The sequence below is a fragment of the Microplitis mediator genome, chromosome 4 (assembly GCF_029852145.1).
Source record: "Microplitis mediator isolate UGA2020A chromosome 4, iyMicMedi2.1, whole genome shotgun sequence".
Classification (NCBI taxonomy): domain Eukaryota; kingdom Metazoa; phylum Arthropoda; class Insecta; order Hymenoptera; family Braconidae; genus Microplitis; species Microplitis mediator.
In genome coordinates, this window is record NC_079972.1 from 14,929,794 (window position 1) to 14,949,886 (window position 20,093).

The 20,093-nt window shown below is 40.4% G+C and overlaps 1 protein-coding gene across 3 annotated transcripts; it reads right to left on the reverse strand.

Annotated features, from left to right (window-relative positions):
• Window positions 1-162: 162 nt before the first annotated feature.
• LOC130666742 (uncharacterized) lies at window positions 163-19,799 on the reverse strand. 3 transcript variants are annotated; one of them, XM_057467983.1, is made up of 7 exons: window positions 14,499-19,799; window positions 11,428-11,687; window positions 10,951-11,364; window positions 9,882-10,228; window positions 9,601-9,803; window positions 8,162-9,527; window positions 163-8,074 (listed from the first exon to the last, which is right to left on the reverse strand). In XM_057467983.1, exons 1-7 carry the CDS (start codon window positions 19,350-19,352, stop codon window positions 981-983), a joined length of 14,538 nt encoding a protein of 4,845 aa, XP_057323966.1. In that variant the 5' UTR covers window positions 19,353-19,799; the 3' UTR covers window positions 163-980. The 3 variants fall into 3 exon arrangements, with proteins under 3 accessions (XP_057323966.1, XP_057323967.1, XP_057323965.1); XM_057467984.1 differs by having other exon boundaries at window positions 163-6,907; window positions 14,499-19,797; XM_057467982.1 differs by having other exon boundaries at window positions 163-9,527.
• Window positions 19,800-20,093: the final 294 nt, after the last annotated feature.

Below are 20,093 nucleotides of genomic sequence, written 5' to 3' on the forward strand. Positions count from 1 at the left end.
AATAAAATGAAAAAAATAAAAACAATACATTAAATATAAATTTATTTGAACAAAAAAAAATGTACGTATGTTTTAAATTTACGTAAACAAAATATTATTCCCATTATAATTTATTAGGAACAAATAATAGAATAAATGTTTCTGAAAAAAATAATAAAGCTTCGCGAAATAACAAAATTAATAACGCATATAAAAATATAGCAATAACATAATTATATAAATTGTTAGTAAGTCTCATTGATAAATGCATTTTCGTATTTTTATTTTATTATTACGAAAATACTATTGATATATACGTATATATAGATTGCACTTACAATAGTACGAGTATTGTAAATTATAGATATTCATTTTTTGCGTCAAGCAAAAATAAAAGTTATATATTTTTATATATATATTTTCCAAGCTATAAAAAAAATTTTATCACCATTTAACAATACATATACATATAAATTTTTTCTAGCAGTAAATAATCGTGATACTGAACTTAGCCGACGTCTAACAATCTTTGAATTTTTCCAAAAATATAAAAAAAAAATATTTGAAAAAATTGCACCTGTAGATTTTTCAATTTTCTACATGTGCATTTTTTTTTTTTTTGTTAATTGTCTGCTAATTTCTGGATCATTTAATAATTGCACACTGAAAAATTTTCGGAGTGCGGATGAAATTCCGAGTGCCGGAGCGGATTTTTCATTTATTTGAATTCTTCGGAATTTTTTTAAACTCCGGAACTTCGAGTGAAGTAAAATCCGAATTCACTCCCAATTTTTTTCAGTTCCCCTTCCTTTTGATTTGAAAAATTAATTTAAAAAAAAAACGTAATCATGGCATTGAAAAATATGAAATTAATTGTAAATATTTGTAGTAATAATTAGGGATTTTTAAATATTATCACATTAATTACCCCTGTAGTTAAAAAAAATTAGTAATTAATTAGTAGTAATTGAGAAAAAAAATTTCATATGTAAATGAATGAATTAATTGGATACGAGCGGCATATAAAATTTGTGTTTAGGAGTGTCTCTGGTATGTTTGAACGGGGCTTGTTTAGCTTCAAGAAGAGAAGCTGGACACGGACCACGTACTCGTGGTATGAACTCTTTCTTGTACATACTGGAAGTCGTAGTACTGGAATCGCCTAGACTGATATGAGATTCGTTGGATTGTCTGTGTACTCGTTCAACTCTCTGTCCAGTTTGTTTGAAGTTGCCGTAACTTTTAGCTTCACTGTGTGAGTAAAATTTACCACCGACTGTCAAGTTGTCTTTTCTGACGACTTGCTGCGGTCTCTCGTAGCTCGAAGAGGCGTAAGGGTTCCCGCCGTCTTTGGCGCTTTTGTGCAGCGAAGTTAAGCTGCGGCGGTCAGAACTTTGCGAGGAGTTGCTGATGTATTGCCCGCTTTCCGCGAGATTCAAAATGCTTTTCTTCTGGTCCGCAGCAGTCGAGGAACTCACGTGAAGGGCTTCGGTGGACGAAGCTACTCCACGGCGATGTAGAACCGAATTATTTACGTCAGCTGACGATGAACTGATGACGTTTTTTCTGTGGTGAGAAGATTTTGAATTGACACTAGAGTGTAGGTGCGTTTGCTCAGAATGGGAACCGTTTAAGGCCTGGCGGAATTCGGAACTGGTCTGCCCATTGTTGATAATCCTTCGCTGGGAAGTATCTTTCTGACGGGTTTCATTGACGACGTGCTGATTGACGTAATCGCGTCGAGAACTGGAAGTCTGTTGATGAGTTTGATGCTGAGTTTTCTCTATTCTCTGCTGTCTTGATACGTCTGATGAATATCTTTGCGTATCGGGTGAATATCTCTGAGTGTCAGAGTGTCTTTGAGATGTGGAATCATCGCGGACTTGATTGTGAGCATGACGAGAGTTATCGGTGACTGATCTTTCTTCAGACACACGGCGATTATTTGAAATATTTGATGAATATTGACGATTTTCGCTGTGAGTGTCAGAGTGTCTTGAAGACATGGAGTCATCGCGAACGATTTGGTTGTGAGAATGACGAGAGTTGTCGGTGATTGATCTTTCTTCAGACACGCGACGGACGTTAGAAGTATTAGAGACGTTTGAAGAATATTGATGATGCTCATTGTGGATTTTATTGTGATGTTCTTCGTGTCTGTGAGCTACAGATGTCTTTGTGTCGGAAGTTACTTTCCTGTTATCAACTTCCACTACCTTATCAACTCTCATGGCTTCTCTGCTGGTCTTCTTGGTGTAGGTGTTGTAGTTTCTCTGATTGGTAGTCGACATGACAGATACGTCATCACCCAAAGAAATGTTTGACTCCATGTGTCTGCGTCTATTGACAGGCTGCCCTGCAGGGACGACGTCTCTCTTGGTAGGCGAGTAAGAATCATTGCTGGTGGTGCGAGTTTCCATGGTACCACTGCTGATTCTAAGATTGTCCTCGTGTCTTTTAATATCAGCCCGCTCGCCTCTGACGACTGTGTAATTGGATTTCTGAGAAGTTGTGCCGTGGAATTCACCAGTCATCTTCAAGTTGTCTTCACGTCTAATTACCTCAGTTCTATCAACGCGTCTGGGAGCGTAATCGTCCCGAGGACGACCTTCGAAGTCACCTTCGGGCTTAAGATTGTCCAGATGTTTAATTGGAGATCGGCGTTCACCGGGTCCAACTGGACGTCTTTCGGGTCTCTCGAAGTCTCCCTCGGGTCTCAGATTATCTGGATGTTTCTTTATCTGCGCGCGTTCAGCTACAGTGTGGCTGTAATCGTCACGTCTCTTGATGTCGACAAACTCTCCCTCGATCTTCAAATTGTCCTCACGCTTTCTGATATCCACGCGTTCAATCTTTGTTACTTTTTTATAATCGTCGCGTGTACGACGAACATCAATTTCACCCTCCATCCTTAAATTGTCTTCATGACGTTTGATTTCAACACGACTGCCGTTGGCGACTCTCGAGTAGTCATCGCGTGTTCTCTGAGTGATTTCCATGTCACCTTCAGAGCGTAGATTGTCTTGTGGTTTCTTAACTGGCGCACGTTCACCCCGTTTAGGTGTAAAGTCATCACGTGGAGCAAAGTGATGCTCTCCTTCTGGATGGAGATTGTCCTCATGACGGATTGGAGTTCTGCGTTCACCTGGACGAGCTTTAGCTGGCACGCGTTTTTCAAATTCACCTTCGGGCTTGAGATTATCCGGATGTCTGATGGGAGTACGACGTTCTCCAGGTCCCACTCTTTCGGGACTAGGGCGCTGAAAGTCGCCTTCAGGTCTAAGATTATCTTTAGGTTTCTTGACCTCAGCCCGATCGCCTCGTTTGGGAGCTTCCGACTTGGGACGTCGAACGAAATCGCCCTCAGGTTTCAAATTGTCTGGATGCTTTATAGGCGAACGTCTCTCCCCTGGACCCGCAGGCTTTTTATCGGGTCTCTCGAACTCTCCTTCGGGTTTCAAGTTGTCTTGAGGCTTCTTAACGACTGGCCTTTCAGCAGGTTTGAATCCTTCATGCTCGGGACGTTCAAACTCTCCTTCAGGTTTAAGATTGTCTGAGTGTTTTATCGGGGAACGTCGTTCTCCGGGACCGACGGGACGTTTTTCAGGTCTCTCGAAGTTGCCTTCAGGTTTCAAATTATCTTTAGGCTTCTTGACAACAGGTCTTTCAGCAGGACGGTAGCCCTCATGCTCAGGTCGTTCGAATTCGCCTTCGGGTCTTAGATTGTCCGGGTGTTTTATAGGACTACGACGTTCGGCAGGACCAACAGGCTTGCAAACCGGTCGTTCAAACTCACCTTCCGGATAGAGGTTGTCTTCGTGTCTTATGATGTCTGTGCGTTCGCCACGAGTGACGTTGTAATCATCCCGACGGCGAATATCCGTAAATTCACCCTCAATTTTAAGATTGTCTTCCCTGCGCACGACATCAACCCGTTCGACTCTTGTGGTTCTCATATAATCGTCTCGTGATCTGTGAATGTCAATCTCACCCTCCATTTTCAAGTTGTCCTGGTGAATTACAATTTCAGAACGTTCTCCTCGAGTGGGTTTATAGTCGTCTCGGGGACGGCCAACGAAATCACCTTCAGGATGTAAATTATCTTCATGACGAATAGGCTTGCGTCGTTCAGCAGGACCTACTGGGGATTTAACGGGTCTCTCGAAGTCTCCTTCTGGTCTTAAATTATCCTGCGGTTTCTTGACAACTGGTCTTTCAGCCGGTCTGAAACCTTCATGCTCTGGTCTTTCGAATTCTCCTTCCGGTTTCAAATTGTCAGCATGTTTGATTGGTGTCCTACGTTCTCCAGGGCCAACAGGTTTCTTCTCAGGTCGTTCAAAGTCTCCTTCAGGTCTCAAGTTGTCCTGGGGTTTCTTAACAACTGGTCTTTCAGCTGGTCTGAATCCTTCGTGCTCGGGACGTTCGAAATCGCCTTCCGGTTTGAGATTGTCAGCATGTCTTATTGGTGTCCTACGTTCGCCAGGACCTACAGGTTTGCATTCTGGCCTTTCAAAGTCTCCTTCAGGTCTCAAGTTATCCTGCGGTTTTTTAACAACCGGCCTCTCTGCTGGTCTGAATTGTTCATGCTCTGGTCTTTCGAATTCTCCTTCCGGTTTCAAGTTGTCAGCATGTTTTATTGGTGTCCTACGTTCTCCAGGACCAACAGGTTTCTTTTCTGGTCTTTCAAAGTCTCCTTCCGGCTTGAGATTATCTTTAGGCTTTTTAACTTCTGCACGATCTCCTTTCTTGGGTGCTTCTTCCCTGGGTCTCTTAACAAAGTCACCTTCAGGTTTCAGGTTATCAGCATGCTTTATGGGTGTTCTACGTTCTCCAGGACCGACAGGTTTCTTCTCAGGTCGTTCAAAGTCTCCTTCAGGTCTCAAGTTGTCTTGAGGTTTCTTGACCACTGGTCTCTCAGCTGGTCTGAACTTCTCGTGCTCTGGTCTTTCGAATTCTCCTTCAGGTTTCAAGTTGTCGGCATGCTTTATTGGTGATCGTCTTTCTCCAGGGCCAACGGGTTTCTTGTCCGGACGTTCAAACTCGCCCTCTGGTTTAAGATTATCCTTTGGTCTCTTAATATCTGCACGGTCTCCTTTTTTCGGAGCTTCTTCTTTAGGACGTTGAGCAAAATCACCTTCAGGCTTAAGATTATCTGCATGTCTAATAGGAGTCCGTCTCTCAGCTGGACCAACTGGTTTATGTTCCGGCCGTTCAAACTCACCCTCAGGTCTAAGATTATCAGGATGCCTGATAACGTCAGCTCGTTCTCCACGAACTACCTTGAAATCATCGCGAGTTCTTGTGTCAGTAAACTCTCCTTCCATTCGCAAGTTGTCCTCATACTTGGTAATTTCAACACGTTCACGATGAACAAAGTCAACGTAATCATCTCGTGATCTGTACGTTTCAAAGTGACCCTCCGGTGCCAAGTTATCCTGAGGTCTTATAACAACTGGCCGCTCTGCTGGCCGGAACTGTTCATGCTCGGGACGTTCAAACTCACCCTCTGGTTTCAAATTATCAGCGTGTTTGATTGGTGTTCTACGTTCCCCAGGGCCTACAGGTTTGTGTTCCGGTCTTTCAAAGTCACCTTCGGGTCTTAAGTTATCTTGAGGTTTTTTAACAACTGGCCGTTCTGCTGGCCTGAATTGTTCATGCTCTGGTCTTTCGAATTCTCCTTCAGGTTTCAAATTATCAGCATGTTTTATCGGCGTTCTACGTTCCCCAGGACCAACGGGTTTCTTCTCAGGCCTCTCAAAATCGCCTTCAGGTTTCAAATTATCCTTGGGTCTTTTAATATCCGCACGGTCTCCTTTTTTCGGAGCTTCTTCTCTAGGACGTTGAGCAAATTCCCCTTCTGGTTTCAAGTTATCAGCATGTTTTATTGGTGTTCTACGTTCACCAGGACCTACAGGTTTATGTTCTGGTCTTTCGAAGTCTCCTTCTGGTCTCAAATTATCCTGTGGTTTCTTGACAACTGGTCTCTCAGCCGGTCTAAAACCTTCATGCTCTGGTCTTTCAAATTCTCCTTCCGGTTTCAAGTTATCCGCATGTTTTATGGGCGTTCTACGTTCTCCAGGACCAACAGGTTTGTGTTCTGGCCTTTCAAAGTCTCCTTCAGGTCTCAAATTGTCTTGAGGTTTCTTGACCACTGGTCTCTCGGCTGGTCTGAACTTCTCGTGCTCCGGTCTTTCGAATTCTCCTTCAGGTTTCAAGTTGTCGGCATGCTTTATTGGTGATCGTCTTTCACCAGGACCAACGGGTTTCTTGTCCGGACGTTCAAACTCACCCTCTGGTTTAAGATTATCCTTTGGTCTCTTAATATCTGCGCGGTCTCCCTTCTTAGGAGCTTCTTCTTTAGGCCGCTGAGCAAAATCACCTTCAGGCTTAAGATTATCTGCGTGTCTAATGGGAGTTCTTCTTTCACCTGGACCAACAGGCTTGTGTTCCGGCCGTTCAAACTCACCTTCAGGTCTAAGATTGTCTTCCGGACGTATGATTTCCGGTCTCTCAGCTCTCTTTGGACCGTAGTCATCTCTAGGACGACCTTCAAATACTCCTTCAGGTCTCAAATTATCCTCATGTCTGATAACATCGACACGCTCGCCACGCACTACCTTGAAATCGTCGCGAGTTCTTGTGTCAGTAAATTCTCCTTCCATTCGCAAGTTGTCCTCATACTTGGTAATTTCAACACGTTCACGATGAACAAAGTCAACGTAATCATCTCGTGATCTGTAGGTTTCAAAGTGACCCTCCGGTGCCAAGTTATCCTGCGGTCTTATAACAACTGGTCGCTCTGCTGGTCGGAACTGTTCATGCTCTGGTCTTTCGAATTCTCCTTCTGGTTTCAAATTATCAGCGTGTTTAATTGGTGTTCTTCGTTCACCAGGGCCCACAGGTTTCTTTTCAGGCCTCTCAAAATCGCCTTCAGGTTTTAAATTATCCTTGGGTCTCTTAATATCCGCACGGTCTCCTTTTTTTGGAGCTTCTTCTCTAGGACGTTGAGCAAATTCACCTTCTGGTTTCAAGTTATCAGCATGTTTTATTGGTGTTCTACGTTCACCAGGACCTACAGGTTTATGTTCTGGTCTTTCAAAATCTCCTTCAGGCTTCAAATTGTCTTGTGGCTTTTTCACAGTTGGTCTCTCCGCAGGCCTAAATTCTTCATGCTCAGGTCTTTCGAAATCGCCTTCCGGCTTCAAGTTATCAGCATGTTTAATTGGCGTACGACGTTCTCCAGGTTTAACTGGTGACTTAACTGGACGATCAAATTCTCCCTCTGGCTTAAGATTGTCCTTCGGTCTCTTAATATCTGCGCGGTCTCCCTTCTTAGGAGCTTCTTCCTTAGGTCGTTGAGCAAAATCTCCTTCAGGCTTGAGATTATCTGCGTGTCTAATGGGAGTTCTCCTCTCACCTGGACCAACTGGCTTATGTTCCGGTCGCTCAAACTCACCTTCAGGCTTGAGGTTATCTTTAGGTCTCTTAATATCCGCGCGATCTCCTTTTTTCGGAGCTTCTTCTTTAGGCCGCTGAGCGAAATCACCTTCAGGCTTAAGATTGTCGGCATGTCTTATGGGAGTTCTTCTCTCACCCGGACCAACAGGCTTGTGTTCCGGCCGTTCAAACTTACCTTCAGGTCTAAGATTATCTTCCGGACGTATGATTTCCGGTCTTTCAGCTCTCTTCGGACCGTAATCATCTCTAGGCCGACCTTCAAACACTCCTTCAGGTCTCAAATTATCCTCATGTCTGATAACATCGACGCGCTCGCCACGCACTACTTTGAAATCATCACGAGTTCTTGTGTCAGTGAATTCTCCTTCCATCCGCAGATTATCTTGGTACTTAGTAATCTCAACTCGTTCGTGATGTACAAAGTCAACATAATCATCGCGTGATCTGTAAGTTTGAATGTCACCTTCTGGTGCTAAATTATCTTTCGGTCTTTTAACAATCGGTCGTTCTGCTGGTCGGAACTCTTCGTGTTCTGGACGTTCAAATTCTCCCTCTGGTTTCAAATTATCCGCGTGTTTAATTGGAGTTCTTCGTTCACCAGGACCCACAGGTTTCTTTTCTGGCCTTTCAAAATCGCCTTCAGGTTTCAAATTATCTTTCGGCTTCTTAGCAACTGGTCTCTCAGCCGGTCTGAACTTTTCATGCTCCGGTCTTTCAAAATCACCTTCAGGTTTCAAATTGTCCTCGTGCTTTATCGGCGTTCTTCTCTCAGCCGGTCGGAAGGGATGTTTCTCACGATCTGGAAAGTCTCCTTCGGGGAACAAGTTGTCCGGATGTCTGACAATAGGTGCGCGATCACCCGGAGCATAAGGTGTATGATCTGGTCTCTCGAAATCTCCTTCAGGATGTAAATTATCCGGATGCTTTATTGGTTGTCGCCGTTCACCAGGTGAATATTTATCTTTGGGCCTTTGTTCGAATGATCCTTCGGGCTTCAAATTATCTTTCGGCTTCTTAGCAACCGGTCTCTCAGCAGGTCTGAATTCTTCATGCTCCGGTCTCTCAAAATCTCCTTCCGGTTTCAAATTATCCGCGTGCTTAATCGGTGTCCTTCTCTCAGCCGGTCTGAATGGCTGTCTTTCACGATCCGGAAACTCTCCTTCAGGAAATAGGTTATCTGGATGTCTCACAATCGGTGCACGATCACCCGGTCCATAAATCTCTTCTTCCGGGTATTCAACATCACCCTCAGGTTTCAAATTATCCTCATGTCTGATAGGCTTACGTCGTTCTCCCGGTGAATATTTATCTCTCGGCCTGTCAGTAAACTTTCCTTCAGGTTTCAAATTGTCATCATGTTTAATCGGAGTTCTTCTTTCAGCCGGTTTATACGGTTGTCTCTCACGATCCGGAAAATCTCCCTCTGGGAATAAATTATCCGGATGTCTCACAATCGGCGCACGTTCACCCGGAGCATAAGTCGCTTGATCCGGTCTATCAAAATCTCCTTCAGGATGTAAATTGTCTGGATGTTTTATCGGCTGACGACGTTCTCCCGGCGTATATTCATCTTTAGGTCTTCCTTCAAACCTTCCTTCCGGTTTTAAATTATCCTGAGGCTTCTTAACTTCCGGCCTTTCGCCACGTTTAGGTGTAAAGTCATCTTTCGGCCTTCCCTCGAACGGACCTTCAGGTCTTAAATTGTCCTTCGGTTTTTTGACATCCGCCCTTTCACCTTTCGTCGGCTTAAAATCATCCTTGGGCCGGCCTTCAAATGGACCTTCAGGTTTCAAATTGTCATGAGGACGTATTGCGTCGGGACGTTCAATTCTTTTCGGTGAGTAGTCATCTTTAGGACGTCCTTCGAAAGGACCTTCAGGTCGTAAATTATCCTCTCTCCTCACTACAACCGAAGTTCTGTAGTCGGTCTGATCAAAGTTACGATATTCCTCGTGTGTTGTCGTCACGTTTTCAGTGTCAGTATGACTGTAGAAACGATCCGTTTGATCAACCGAAGGACGGCGATAAGTCGGACGATCTATCTTCTGAATGTCGTGCGTATGGAAGTCATCCTTCGTGTGAGAAGTTCCCTGTAAAATTTATTTATCAATGACCCAATTACTATTTACCATACAATTTTATTAATTTTTAAATTTCACTTACCGTAAATTCTCCCTCTCCAACAGTAAGATTGTCCACACGTTTGAATATCTCCGTGCGCTCAACACTTCGATGGTCAATGTACTCTGATCTCGATGTTGTTTCGTCAATAAAATCACCCTCTATTTTAGTAAAAGTGTTACGACGAACAGGAGTTGGACGCTCGCCAGGTTTTCCAGTGAAAACTAAATCCGTTGTCGTGACACCTAGTTCAATAATTATTATTTTATTTAAATTCATTATTAATTACCGACTTAAATTACATTAAAAACAATATTAATTACTGTCAAAATCTCCTTCAGGTCTCAAGTTATCCTGAGGCCGTCTTATGGGCGCCCGTTCTCCATGAGTGGGAGCTTCTTCCTTCGGTCTACCGAAGAAATCGCCCTCTGGTTTAAGATTATCCTGGGGCTTTCTGACCGGTGCCCTTTCACCCTTGGTCGCCACGTAGTCTGTCCGACGCTCACCGGTAAATTCTCCCTCAACATGGAGATGATCTTCGTGATAATATTTAACCTGACGGTCGACGTGTTTCTCATCAAACTCTTGACGATACAACGACACTGATTGTATCGGCTCGTGAGAAATGTCTAGATGATCTTCTGGTTCATTGTGTGGGCAGCGATGCCGGCTAAAATAAAGTATTTAATTTTAAAAAATAAGCCCGCGAAAAAAAAAAGATATTTCATTGCAGCAGATAAAAAAAATCGACATGACTTTCCATCGAGAGTAGATGAGAACCGATACCATAAATGGTATAAGTGATTGATGTTGCTCGAGGCGCATTAAATTAAATAGTAGGACACATGAATATATATCGAGTATTGACAAGTTATTGGAATTCATGTATCAAGAATTTGTTACTCCATTTGTGAGAGTTGACGATGCAGAAAAAAAAAAACACATTTTATTTTCCATTTTTGTGGCGAGACTTTGGACATCGATAAAAACCAGAAAACGTGATACAGATTAAATCGATATGATCAATAAAAAATTACTAATAAGGTAAGAAACTACTCAGTATCTAAAGCTATGACCTTATTAAATTTAATAGGATAAATAACTTTGATGAAGAGATTAACGTACAAGGCTAAAGTTGTCTGATAAAATTTTTAAATTTATTTCTTCAAGTTTTTAAAGCAAAAAAAATTACTGACGACATAAAATTACCATGAAAAATTGAATATAAACGTTTAAAACGCGTAGGTAGTTGGTGGTTCTAATAAGGAATATACGGAGGAGGTGACTACGATGACTGACTGTAAGCTAACGGTGAAGGCATCAATGTGGGCCACATGCCATTAGTCATTGAGCTAAAAATCATTGGTAAGTAAGAGGATAAAAATTACTAACCCGCAGGTACACAGTTCGCAGATGCATTGCTCTTTCAGTGGTATCTCTTTTAGCACATCAACGGGAGCTGGTGTTTTGGGTTTGTCGCCGTCAAGAGAATCGGGTGATTGATCTCCACGCTGCGGTTTCTTGTCTGGGCTCTTCAGCTTCTCTGGAGAATCAGATCGACTTGGCTTCCCAGCAGCTGGTCGTGGCTTTTCGACAGTTGGTTTCTCATCGGTTTTCCGTCCAGGTTTTCCCGCAGGTGTTGATTTTTCAGTTGGTTTATCTTCTGGTTTACGACTGGGCTTTCCTGCTGCTGGAGTTGGTTTGTCTTCGGGTTTTCTACTGGGTTTTCCTGCTGCTGGTAATGACTTTGCTGGTGTCACGTAATCTCGGGGTTTTTCTGGCGACTTTGGTCTCGTCTCCGGTGACCTAAATAATAAATAAAACATTAATTAAATTACTAGTTAATTATTTGTGTATTACAATAAATACCGTCTAGTTTCTTCAGGTTGTCTTGGTCGACTTGGTTTACCCGCAGCGGGAATTGACTTCGGTTTATCGTCTTCCCTAAGTCCCGGTATTCCCCGTGGATATCCCGGTTTTTCTTGTATCGGTTTGCTCGTCGGTGAATCCACAGGTCGTTTCGTACTTTCAATTCTCTCATACTGCGTGTCATTGACATCCTGCGATACCATACTAGTCACCTGGTTCTCGATGATAAATTCCTTCGTTGACGTTTCGGTGACATCTCTCTGAAAATATCAAATTAAAGTTAAAAACTTTGATATTTAATCCAAACTACCCATCGTAAATTGTAGTTAGATTTTACTATTCAATGAATTAAAGTAAATGGCAGACATCGAGTGCCAGCAGGCGCCACATCAATTTAAACTACCAGTCTAATTATAATTTATAAAAGAGTTCGATGCACTTAGACGCTAAGTTACTTAGACTGGGACAAGGCAGGCTGTCGTGTCTCGATAGAAAAAATATAAATCAGCTCTAATCAATTATTGTTACATATAATTATTAACTTGACCGCAGAAAATTAACACGTGATCGAGATCATGTATCTAATTCACTGTAATTGATTGACCATTACTCGATTATTTGTTAATTCAATTTAATAACTAATCAATTAAACTAGACTTGAATTACTCATTGAAAGTGTTATTATAAACCGCATCACTTCTGAATTACACAGATCATCATCACCATCAATTACATTCTATTCAGTGTTAGCTCGCTACTTGTTTCACAAACCACAATATACAAGACAAGTGTCCATGACAAGTACACATTCTATAGTCTTTATTATAGATTTTAAATAAAAATATATAATATAACTTGACAATGCCAGTGAAATCGACATTGATTAATATTTACAACATTTATCATTATAAATTAAATATTAAGTATCAATGTCATTCTTTCACTTTCATTTTATTTTTAGTATATAAATAATTATTTATTACTAGTATTATCATTACTCAGTAATCAATACGCTGTAAAAAATTCAGGAGTGAACGTCATTAAATCCGGAGTAAATGCGGAGCGGATGATTGTGTAAAAATTACTCCGAAGCGAAGTTTTTTATGATCCTGAAGTTAACAGACAATTTGTAATTTTCGGATTTTTTTTTTAATAAATCAATTACAAAAAAACGAAAACTAAAAATATGCACATGTAGAAAATTTAAAAAACTACAAGTGCAATTTTTTCAAATATTTTTTTTTTTACAATTTATTGTTTAAAAAAAAGTCCAAAAATTATTAGACGTCGGCTAACTTATCATAAGTTTATTTATGATGCTGAAGTTAGCAGACAATTAGTAATTTTCGGATTTTTTTTTTAACAAATCAATTACAAAAAAATGAAAACTAAAAATATGCACATGTAGAAAATTTAAAAAACTACAGGTGCAATTTTTCAAATATTTTTTTTTCATAATTTATTGTGTAAAAAAAAGTTCAAAAATTATTACACGTCGGCTAACTTCAGTATCATGTTTATTTTAATATTAAAACTCCGAATCGGAATGAAATAAAATCCAGATCCCTCCGATATAATTTCCCAGTAAAAAAATAAATTCTAGTTTAGTCCTCAATTCCTTTGATGTTTTTTTTGCCGCCAGAAAGTAACTCTAGTACTCAAAATCCTCAACGAATGAAAAGTTATACTGCAGACTTATAAAAATTTTCGATAGAAAAAGGGAGGAGAGACTCGGATTCGCTGCAAAAACAAACTCCCAATTTACTCCATATGCGGAGTAATTTTTTCTGCAACGGAGTGGATTCAGATTTAAATAAAATCCGTGATTACTCCGAATTCACTCCCTATTTTTCACAGCGTAATTACAATCACGTATTAGAAAAATAATTAAACAATTAATTACCAGACGCAAAAAAAATAATAATTTTTTTACGGCTCGTAAATAATAATAATAATTTATGACATTAAATAATAAGTTAAATTATATAAATATGTTTTTAAAGTGATAGTAATAAAGACAGAAGGTTTTTAAGCAATTGAACTTGACATTAGTGACTCGTTGCAGCATTAATCTAAATAAAACTGTTATTAGTTATTAGCATACGTCACCTCTTTTAATGCAGACATTTATAAATTTATTAAAGCGACATAAAAAGCTAAGAATCAAACATTCCTCAGTATATTTGTCTGTGTTCATATAGAACGTCAGCGAAATCAATTTGTCGCACATTCAATGAAACTGCAGCACGCGATGATATCATTCTGTTAAACGTGGTATATCACGAAAGCTAAATTGATCTTGATAGTGTTTCATATATGGGTTTATAAAATTTATATCACTATTACATATGCATCTAAAAGTTTATCAAGTTATTAATTACTCAATTTTTATTTTTACCCACCATAAAATTATCTATACCTCAATTAAATTTTATTAATTATCGAGCGGACCAAGTTACCCGACGATTAATTTTTAATTTGTCCCAACAAATCAATAAAAAACTTTAGCTTCTACTTTTTATTTCTAATTAATGATTAACTTAATGGACAATTTATGTAAGTTATTATTTTTAAAAATGATTTATTTAACTTATGGTAGATAAGAACTTTTTTTTTAGTTCAATGTCTAGATCAGTGATTCAAACATTATTATGTAACGCAATAACATTGGAATAATAGGCATTACACGATTGAAATCTACAACTTCCGCGGGATTATACTATTCTCTTTTTATTTACTCATATACGTTGGTTTTTTTATTTCTGTTTACACAATTACATACCTCGCGAAGGCAAAATGCGTTAGATCAGGTTTATTTTTAACTCATGAAACTCACTTGTTATATACGCGTATGAGACTTACGGCGAATCCTTGAGAGCATGAAAGAGTGAAAGTCTTTAGTTGTTTTATGCTTTTAACTTTTTACGCAGTTTCACTTACATTACTAAAAAGAGTATTTAAGTAGCAATTATTTATTTAAACTCTTACATGCCCATTATATTTTTTTTGGATTACATCCGGTTGAATAGATAAATACCGACGATTCGTCGAACGAAAGTTATTCAACTTACCAGGTCTCGGATGTCCTTAAACTCGCTGATGTAATTTTCTTGAACTACGTCGGTGTAGCTGGAGGATTTATCAATTATATATGTTTCGTTGACGAAGACTGTGTCCGTTGAATCGTCTTTCTTTATACTGCGCACTGTGGAGTCTGACGGGATGGGCTGGATTCTGTCTTTGTCGGCGGGCTTTCGTGGTTTGTCTTTTGCATCGAGAGGACCGGTTTTCTTATCTGCTGGTTTGCTTTTGGCCATCGGTTTCTTGGGCTCCTGAGGCTTTTCGTAGGTAAAAGATCCGTCCCAAGTTGAAGATCCAGGTTTGGTTGGGCGATCTGACCGATCTGTGCTTCGAGGTTTCTCTGGACTCTCTGGTCTATTTTTTACACTCTCGGGTTTTTCGCCTGGACCTAAAGGCTCTCGGGTGTCTGAAACCTCGCGGGTGATTGTATCTGATGAGTTTGAAGAATCAAAAGTCTTGGAATCGACAGTGGATTTTTCGATGTTGATAAATTTATTTGTGCTTTTGATGTCTTGAGAAACGTCGACGGCATTGGTTGTCAGGTCAGTGATGGAAACGTAATCATCTGGACGTGGAGTATCTTTGGGTTTTTTATCGACTGGGAGTTTCGTGTCACCTGGTTTTTTATCAATCGGTTTCTTAGGCTCTTGAGGCTTTTCGTAAGTGAAAGATCCGTCCCAAGTTGAAGATCCGGGTTTAGTTGGACGATCTGACCGATCTGTTGGGCTTCGAGGTTTTTCTGGACTTTCTGGTCTATTTTTGACACTCTCTGGTTTTTTACCTGGACCCAAAGGCTTTCTGGTATCCGAAACTTCATGTGTAATTGTATTGGAGAAATTTGAAGAATCAAAAGTCTTGGAATCTGTTGAACTTGATTTTTCAATATTGATATATTGAGTTGTGCTTTTTATATCTTGAGAAACATCGACAACACTAGTCTGCGAGTCGGTAATTGATGTATGATCTGTACGTGAAATGTCCTTGGGCTTTTTATCTACCGGAAGTCTTGTGTCACTTGGTTTTTTATCAATCTGTTTTTTGGGTTCTTGAGGCTTTTCATAAGTAAATGAACCATCCCAAGTTGAAGATCCAGGTTTAGTTGGACGATCTGCCCGATCTGTTGGGCTTCGAGGTTTTTCTGGACTCTCCGGTCTATTTTTTAGACTCTCCGGTTTTTTACCTGGACCCAAAGGCTTTCTGTTGTCTGAAACCTCATGTGTGATTGTATTGGAGAAATTTGAAGAATCAAAAGTCTTGGAATCAACTGTAGTGGATTTTTCGACGTTTATAAATTTAGTTGTACTTTTAATGTCCTGAGAAACATCGACAACACTAGTCTTCAAGTCAGTAGTCGATACATAATCTGTCCGTGAAATGTCCTTAGGCTTCTTATCTACCGGAAGTTTTGAGTCACCTGGTTTTTTATCAATCGGTTTCTTGGGCTCTTGAGGCTTTTCGTATGTGAAAGATCCATCCCAAGTTGAAGATCCAGGTTTGGTTGGACGGTCCGACCGATCTGTTGGGCTTCGAGGTTTTTCTGGACTCTCCGGCCTATTTTTTACACTCTCTGGTTTTTTACCTGGACCCAAAGGCTTTCTGTTGTCTGAAACCTCATGTGTGATTGTATTGGAGAAATTTGAAGAATCAAAAGTCTTGGAATCAACTGTAGTGGATTTTTCGACGTTTATAAATTTAGTTGTACTTTTGATATCTTGAGAAACATCGACAACACTAGTCTTCGAATCAGTAGTCGATGTATGATCTGTCCGTGAAATGTCCTTGGGTTTGTTATCAATCGGTTTCTTGGGCTCCTGAGGCTTTTCATAAGTGAATGAACCATCCCAAGTTGAAGACCCAGGTTTAGTTGGACGGTCCGACCGATCTATTGGACTTTGAGATTTTTCTGGACTCTCCGGTCTCTTACCTGGGCCCAAAGGCTTTCGGGTATCTGTAACTTCATGTGTTATCGTACTCGAAAAATCAGTAGAATCATAGGTCTTCGAATCACTTGTACTAGATTTTTCAATGTTAATGAACTCAGTAACATTTTTTATATCTCCAGATACATCGATATTAGATACGTACCGCTTATCAGTATACGTGCTGTCCTTGGGTTCCTTATCTTTCGGCAGTCTAGTGTCATCCATTTTATTATCAACTGGTTTCTTTGAATTCTGAGGCTTTTCATAAGTAAAAGATCCATCCCACGCTGAAGACCCAGGCTTACAAGGACGAGCTGAACGATCTGTCGGACTCGCTGATTTTTCGGGACTCTGCGGCCTACTTTTAACATTCTCTGGTCTCTTTCCCGTTCCCAACTGCTTGTTAGTATCTCTAGTGTCATAAGTAGTACTATAAACGTTCTCAGAGTCTCTCATTTTGGAATCATTCGTACTGGACGTCACAGTGATATACTCAGTCGTGCTCTTAATATCTTCCGACACATCGATGCCAGCATTAGACACATAGCGATCATTAGATATGTCTCTAGACTTATCAGTTGTAATTTTGATATCAACTTTTTTATCACTCGGCTTCTTGAGCTCGACAGGTTTCTCATAAGTAAAAGATCCATCCCACGTAGAAGAGCCGGGCTTTACTGGACGTGCTGTTCGATCAGTAGGACTTCTTTCTGGACTCTCTGATTGTCTTGTTACTTTTCGATCACTTGAAATTTTTCTTTCATCAGATTCGACAGTTTTCTCGTGCGAAAATGAACCATCCCACGTCGACGATCCAGGTTTCGTCGGTCTGTTCGTGCGATCTTCAGGATACGGTGACTTTCTATCGTCTCTAGTCACGCTGTCACGTGTAACTGATTCTGTAGTCGGTGATCCAATTGACTCAACACCATAATTTATCGTTCGAGTTGGTTTACCATCAACAATAATTATCGTCTCGACTGCTGTCGAAGCTAGATCAATATTCGAAGAGTCAGAATAGCTTTCATGGACACGTGACTGCTCAAAAACAACCGTTTCACTTATTTCCCTAGAACTAGTGTCGTACTCACGAAGATCTAGAGTTGTATCACTGACATTAGGTCTTCTGGCAGGAGTATGCGTCTTGTCAGCAGACAAACTCGACTCAGAGCGCTTGAAAGTCCCGTCCCACGTTGATGAACCAGGTTTCAAAGCACTTCTATCAGTTTTCTCCGGAGACGACGGACGTTTATCTCTCGGGACATCTTTCTGATCCCACACACCGGAATCTCGAGTGACAGATGTGATACTGGACTCACGAATATCCGAAAAACTAGTTTGGCTCGACGATGTCTCGACCACGTAAGAAGACGTCGAGACATCGGCTTCATTAATTGTATAATCATCAGTAACATCTCGTATTTCAACGTCAGTTCTCTGTCCACGGTTTGTTGGTCTTGTGGCATCAGTCCGTGTCGTTTTTATCGGTGGTTTCTCATACACAAATTTACCGTCCCACGCTGACTGACCTGGTTTGTAATTCCGTGAATCAGGGCGCGATTTGTCTGGTGTTCCCGCACGTTTCGGAGTACTAGAACCCCTTGGAACTGGTGATTCTTCCTCAGGAATAGCTGTTGATACTGATGTTACTTTTTCAACGCGTTTTGAATCGCTCGCGTCCTTGTACTCTACTATGTAAGAGGACGATGTTACTGAGGACTCAACAGTACTATCAGATACATCTCTGACCTCAACCGTGTCTCTGATCTTATCGGATGTTCTCACGACCGATGGTTCGCTGGATTTGCTACTCTCATCAAGGTAACCTTCGTCCCGCGAAGAGTCTCCAGCTCGTGAATGTCTGCTGTGATAGTCGCTAGTGTCTAGAGAGTCAGAGGAAAATGGCAATGAACGTCTTACGTCTTTATCAGATTCAATTATATTTTTTCTAACGTCCGAATTACTGTGACAAGTTTTTATTACTTCAGATACATGACTACTACTACTACTTTCTTGTACCTGAGACTCCCAAACTTCTGAGCTAGATGTAATATCACCCGAAATATATTTCGTTGACTTTTCAAGGCGCGGACTGGGGACCGGTTTCGATAACTGAGTCTGAGAATTAGCTCCTGATTTATCATACACAAACTTACCGTCCCAAGATGACTCTCCAGGTCTCAATGAGGGCACACATTTAGGAGACTTATCAATAAACGTCACATGCTCAGATTTTCCCGAAGGTTCTATAGTACTCTCATTAAATACATTTTTTTCTCGACTTGCTACAACATTACCATCGACATTTTTGCTCATCAAAGACTCCTGAACCTTCTTAGTGTCAGTATAAACATTTCCGTCAATTTGACGTCCTTCTGAAGTAATTTTATTGGACTGCTGGCTCTCCGAAGACCGGCTGCTTGTTACGCCCTGGTGTGTACTTTCGTGAGACTCACTGGAGGCTTGTTCAGTGTGCGAAGACGTACTGAACGAGGAAGACACTACATGACCACCAGAATGTCCTAAATTATCTTCAATATGTTTATTACCATCTCTGACTTCCTGCAACATTTGGGTCTGTTCCCCGCGGATAAAGTCGTCCGAAGCTCTGCCTCCTTTCGTCATAATTTGCTTCGTCTTCCTCGGCGCGCTCTCGATGACCTTGATAATATTGCCCTTGGAATCCATAATCACTTCACGACTGCCACTAGTCATCTCCACCACATTGCTTTGACTTGTGGTTTCTACACTTGATCTCGCCTCTTCAATCACCCGCGATGATGTCACCACCGTGGACGAGGATGATGTGATTTCTTCAGAAGTACCGGCATCCATTGTTGATGTGGATGACGAGGATACCACCTCATTACCACTATTCTTCTTTTTAACCGCACCTGCACTGTTTTTTTTATTCAGAACCATCGCGTAAAAATTTACTCGTAAATCTTAAATATTATAAACCCAACTTATTAATATTTTTTAAAAATAATAATTATTCACTTGCAAAAAAATACACTTGCTATCTATCCTACTGAATATTAATAATTTATTGTCTCATTAACATATCACCTGTTGCTTTTTAAATAATTCACAAATATAAAATAATTATTGTCTCGTAATTTATTATTTAAAAATTATCTTCACTTTTATTGTTATTTAATTTTTTTTATTATTATTGATAATAATGTGTTATTTATTTTGATTAAAAAAATATTAAATCACAGCTCTCTTGAAGATATTTAAAAACTCAGTGTTTTATAAAGTTGCTGGTGATTCGCTTCACCATTTGGATCGGCAACTACTGACTGGAACCGGCGGAACGCGTGAGTCTTTTCTCTCTTCTTAATTCCCCTCTCTTGTGTTAAGTTGACGCCTATACTACACAAATGTATAAGATGTGTGAGCTTTCTGAGTTACACACATGAGCAACAAGTCAAGACTTACTTGATATAAGTTTAACTAATACTGATAAATATACAAACACTTAACGCAACCGCGATCATATCGTTCCCTCTCTTTTACTCATATGTGTATCGAAGCAACATTCGAAAATCCGCGTGGGTTGTTTTTATTTGTCAGTGAGAATGTATTATATGTATGAATATATGTTGGATTCGGTGCACGAGTTTTAAAAGAGTGGGAATATTAAAACTTGTGTATTGA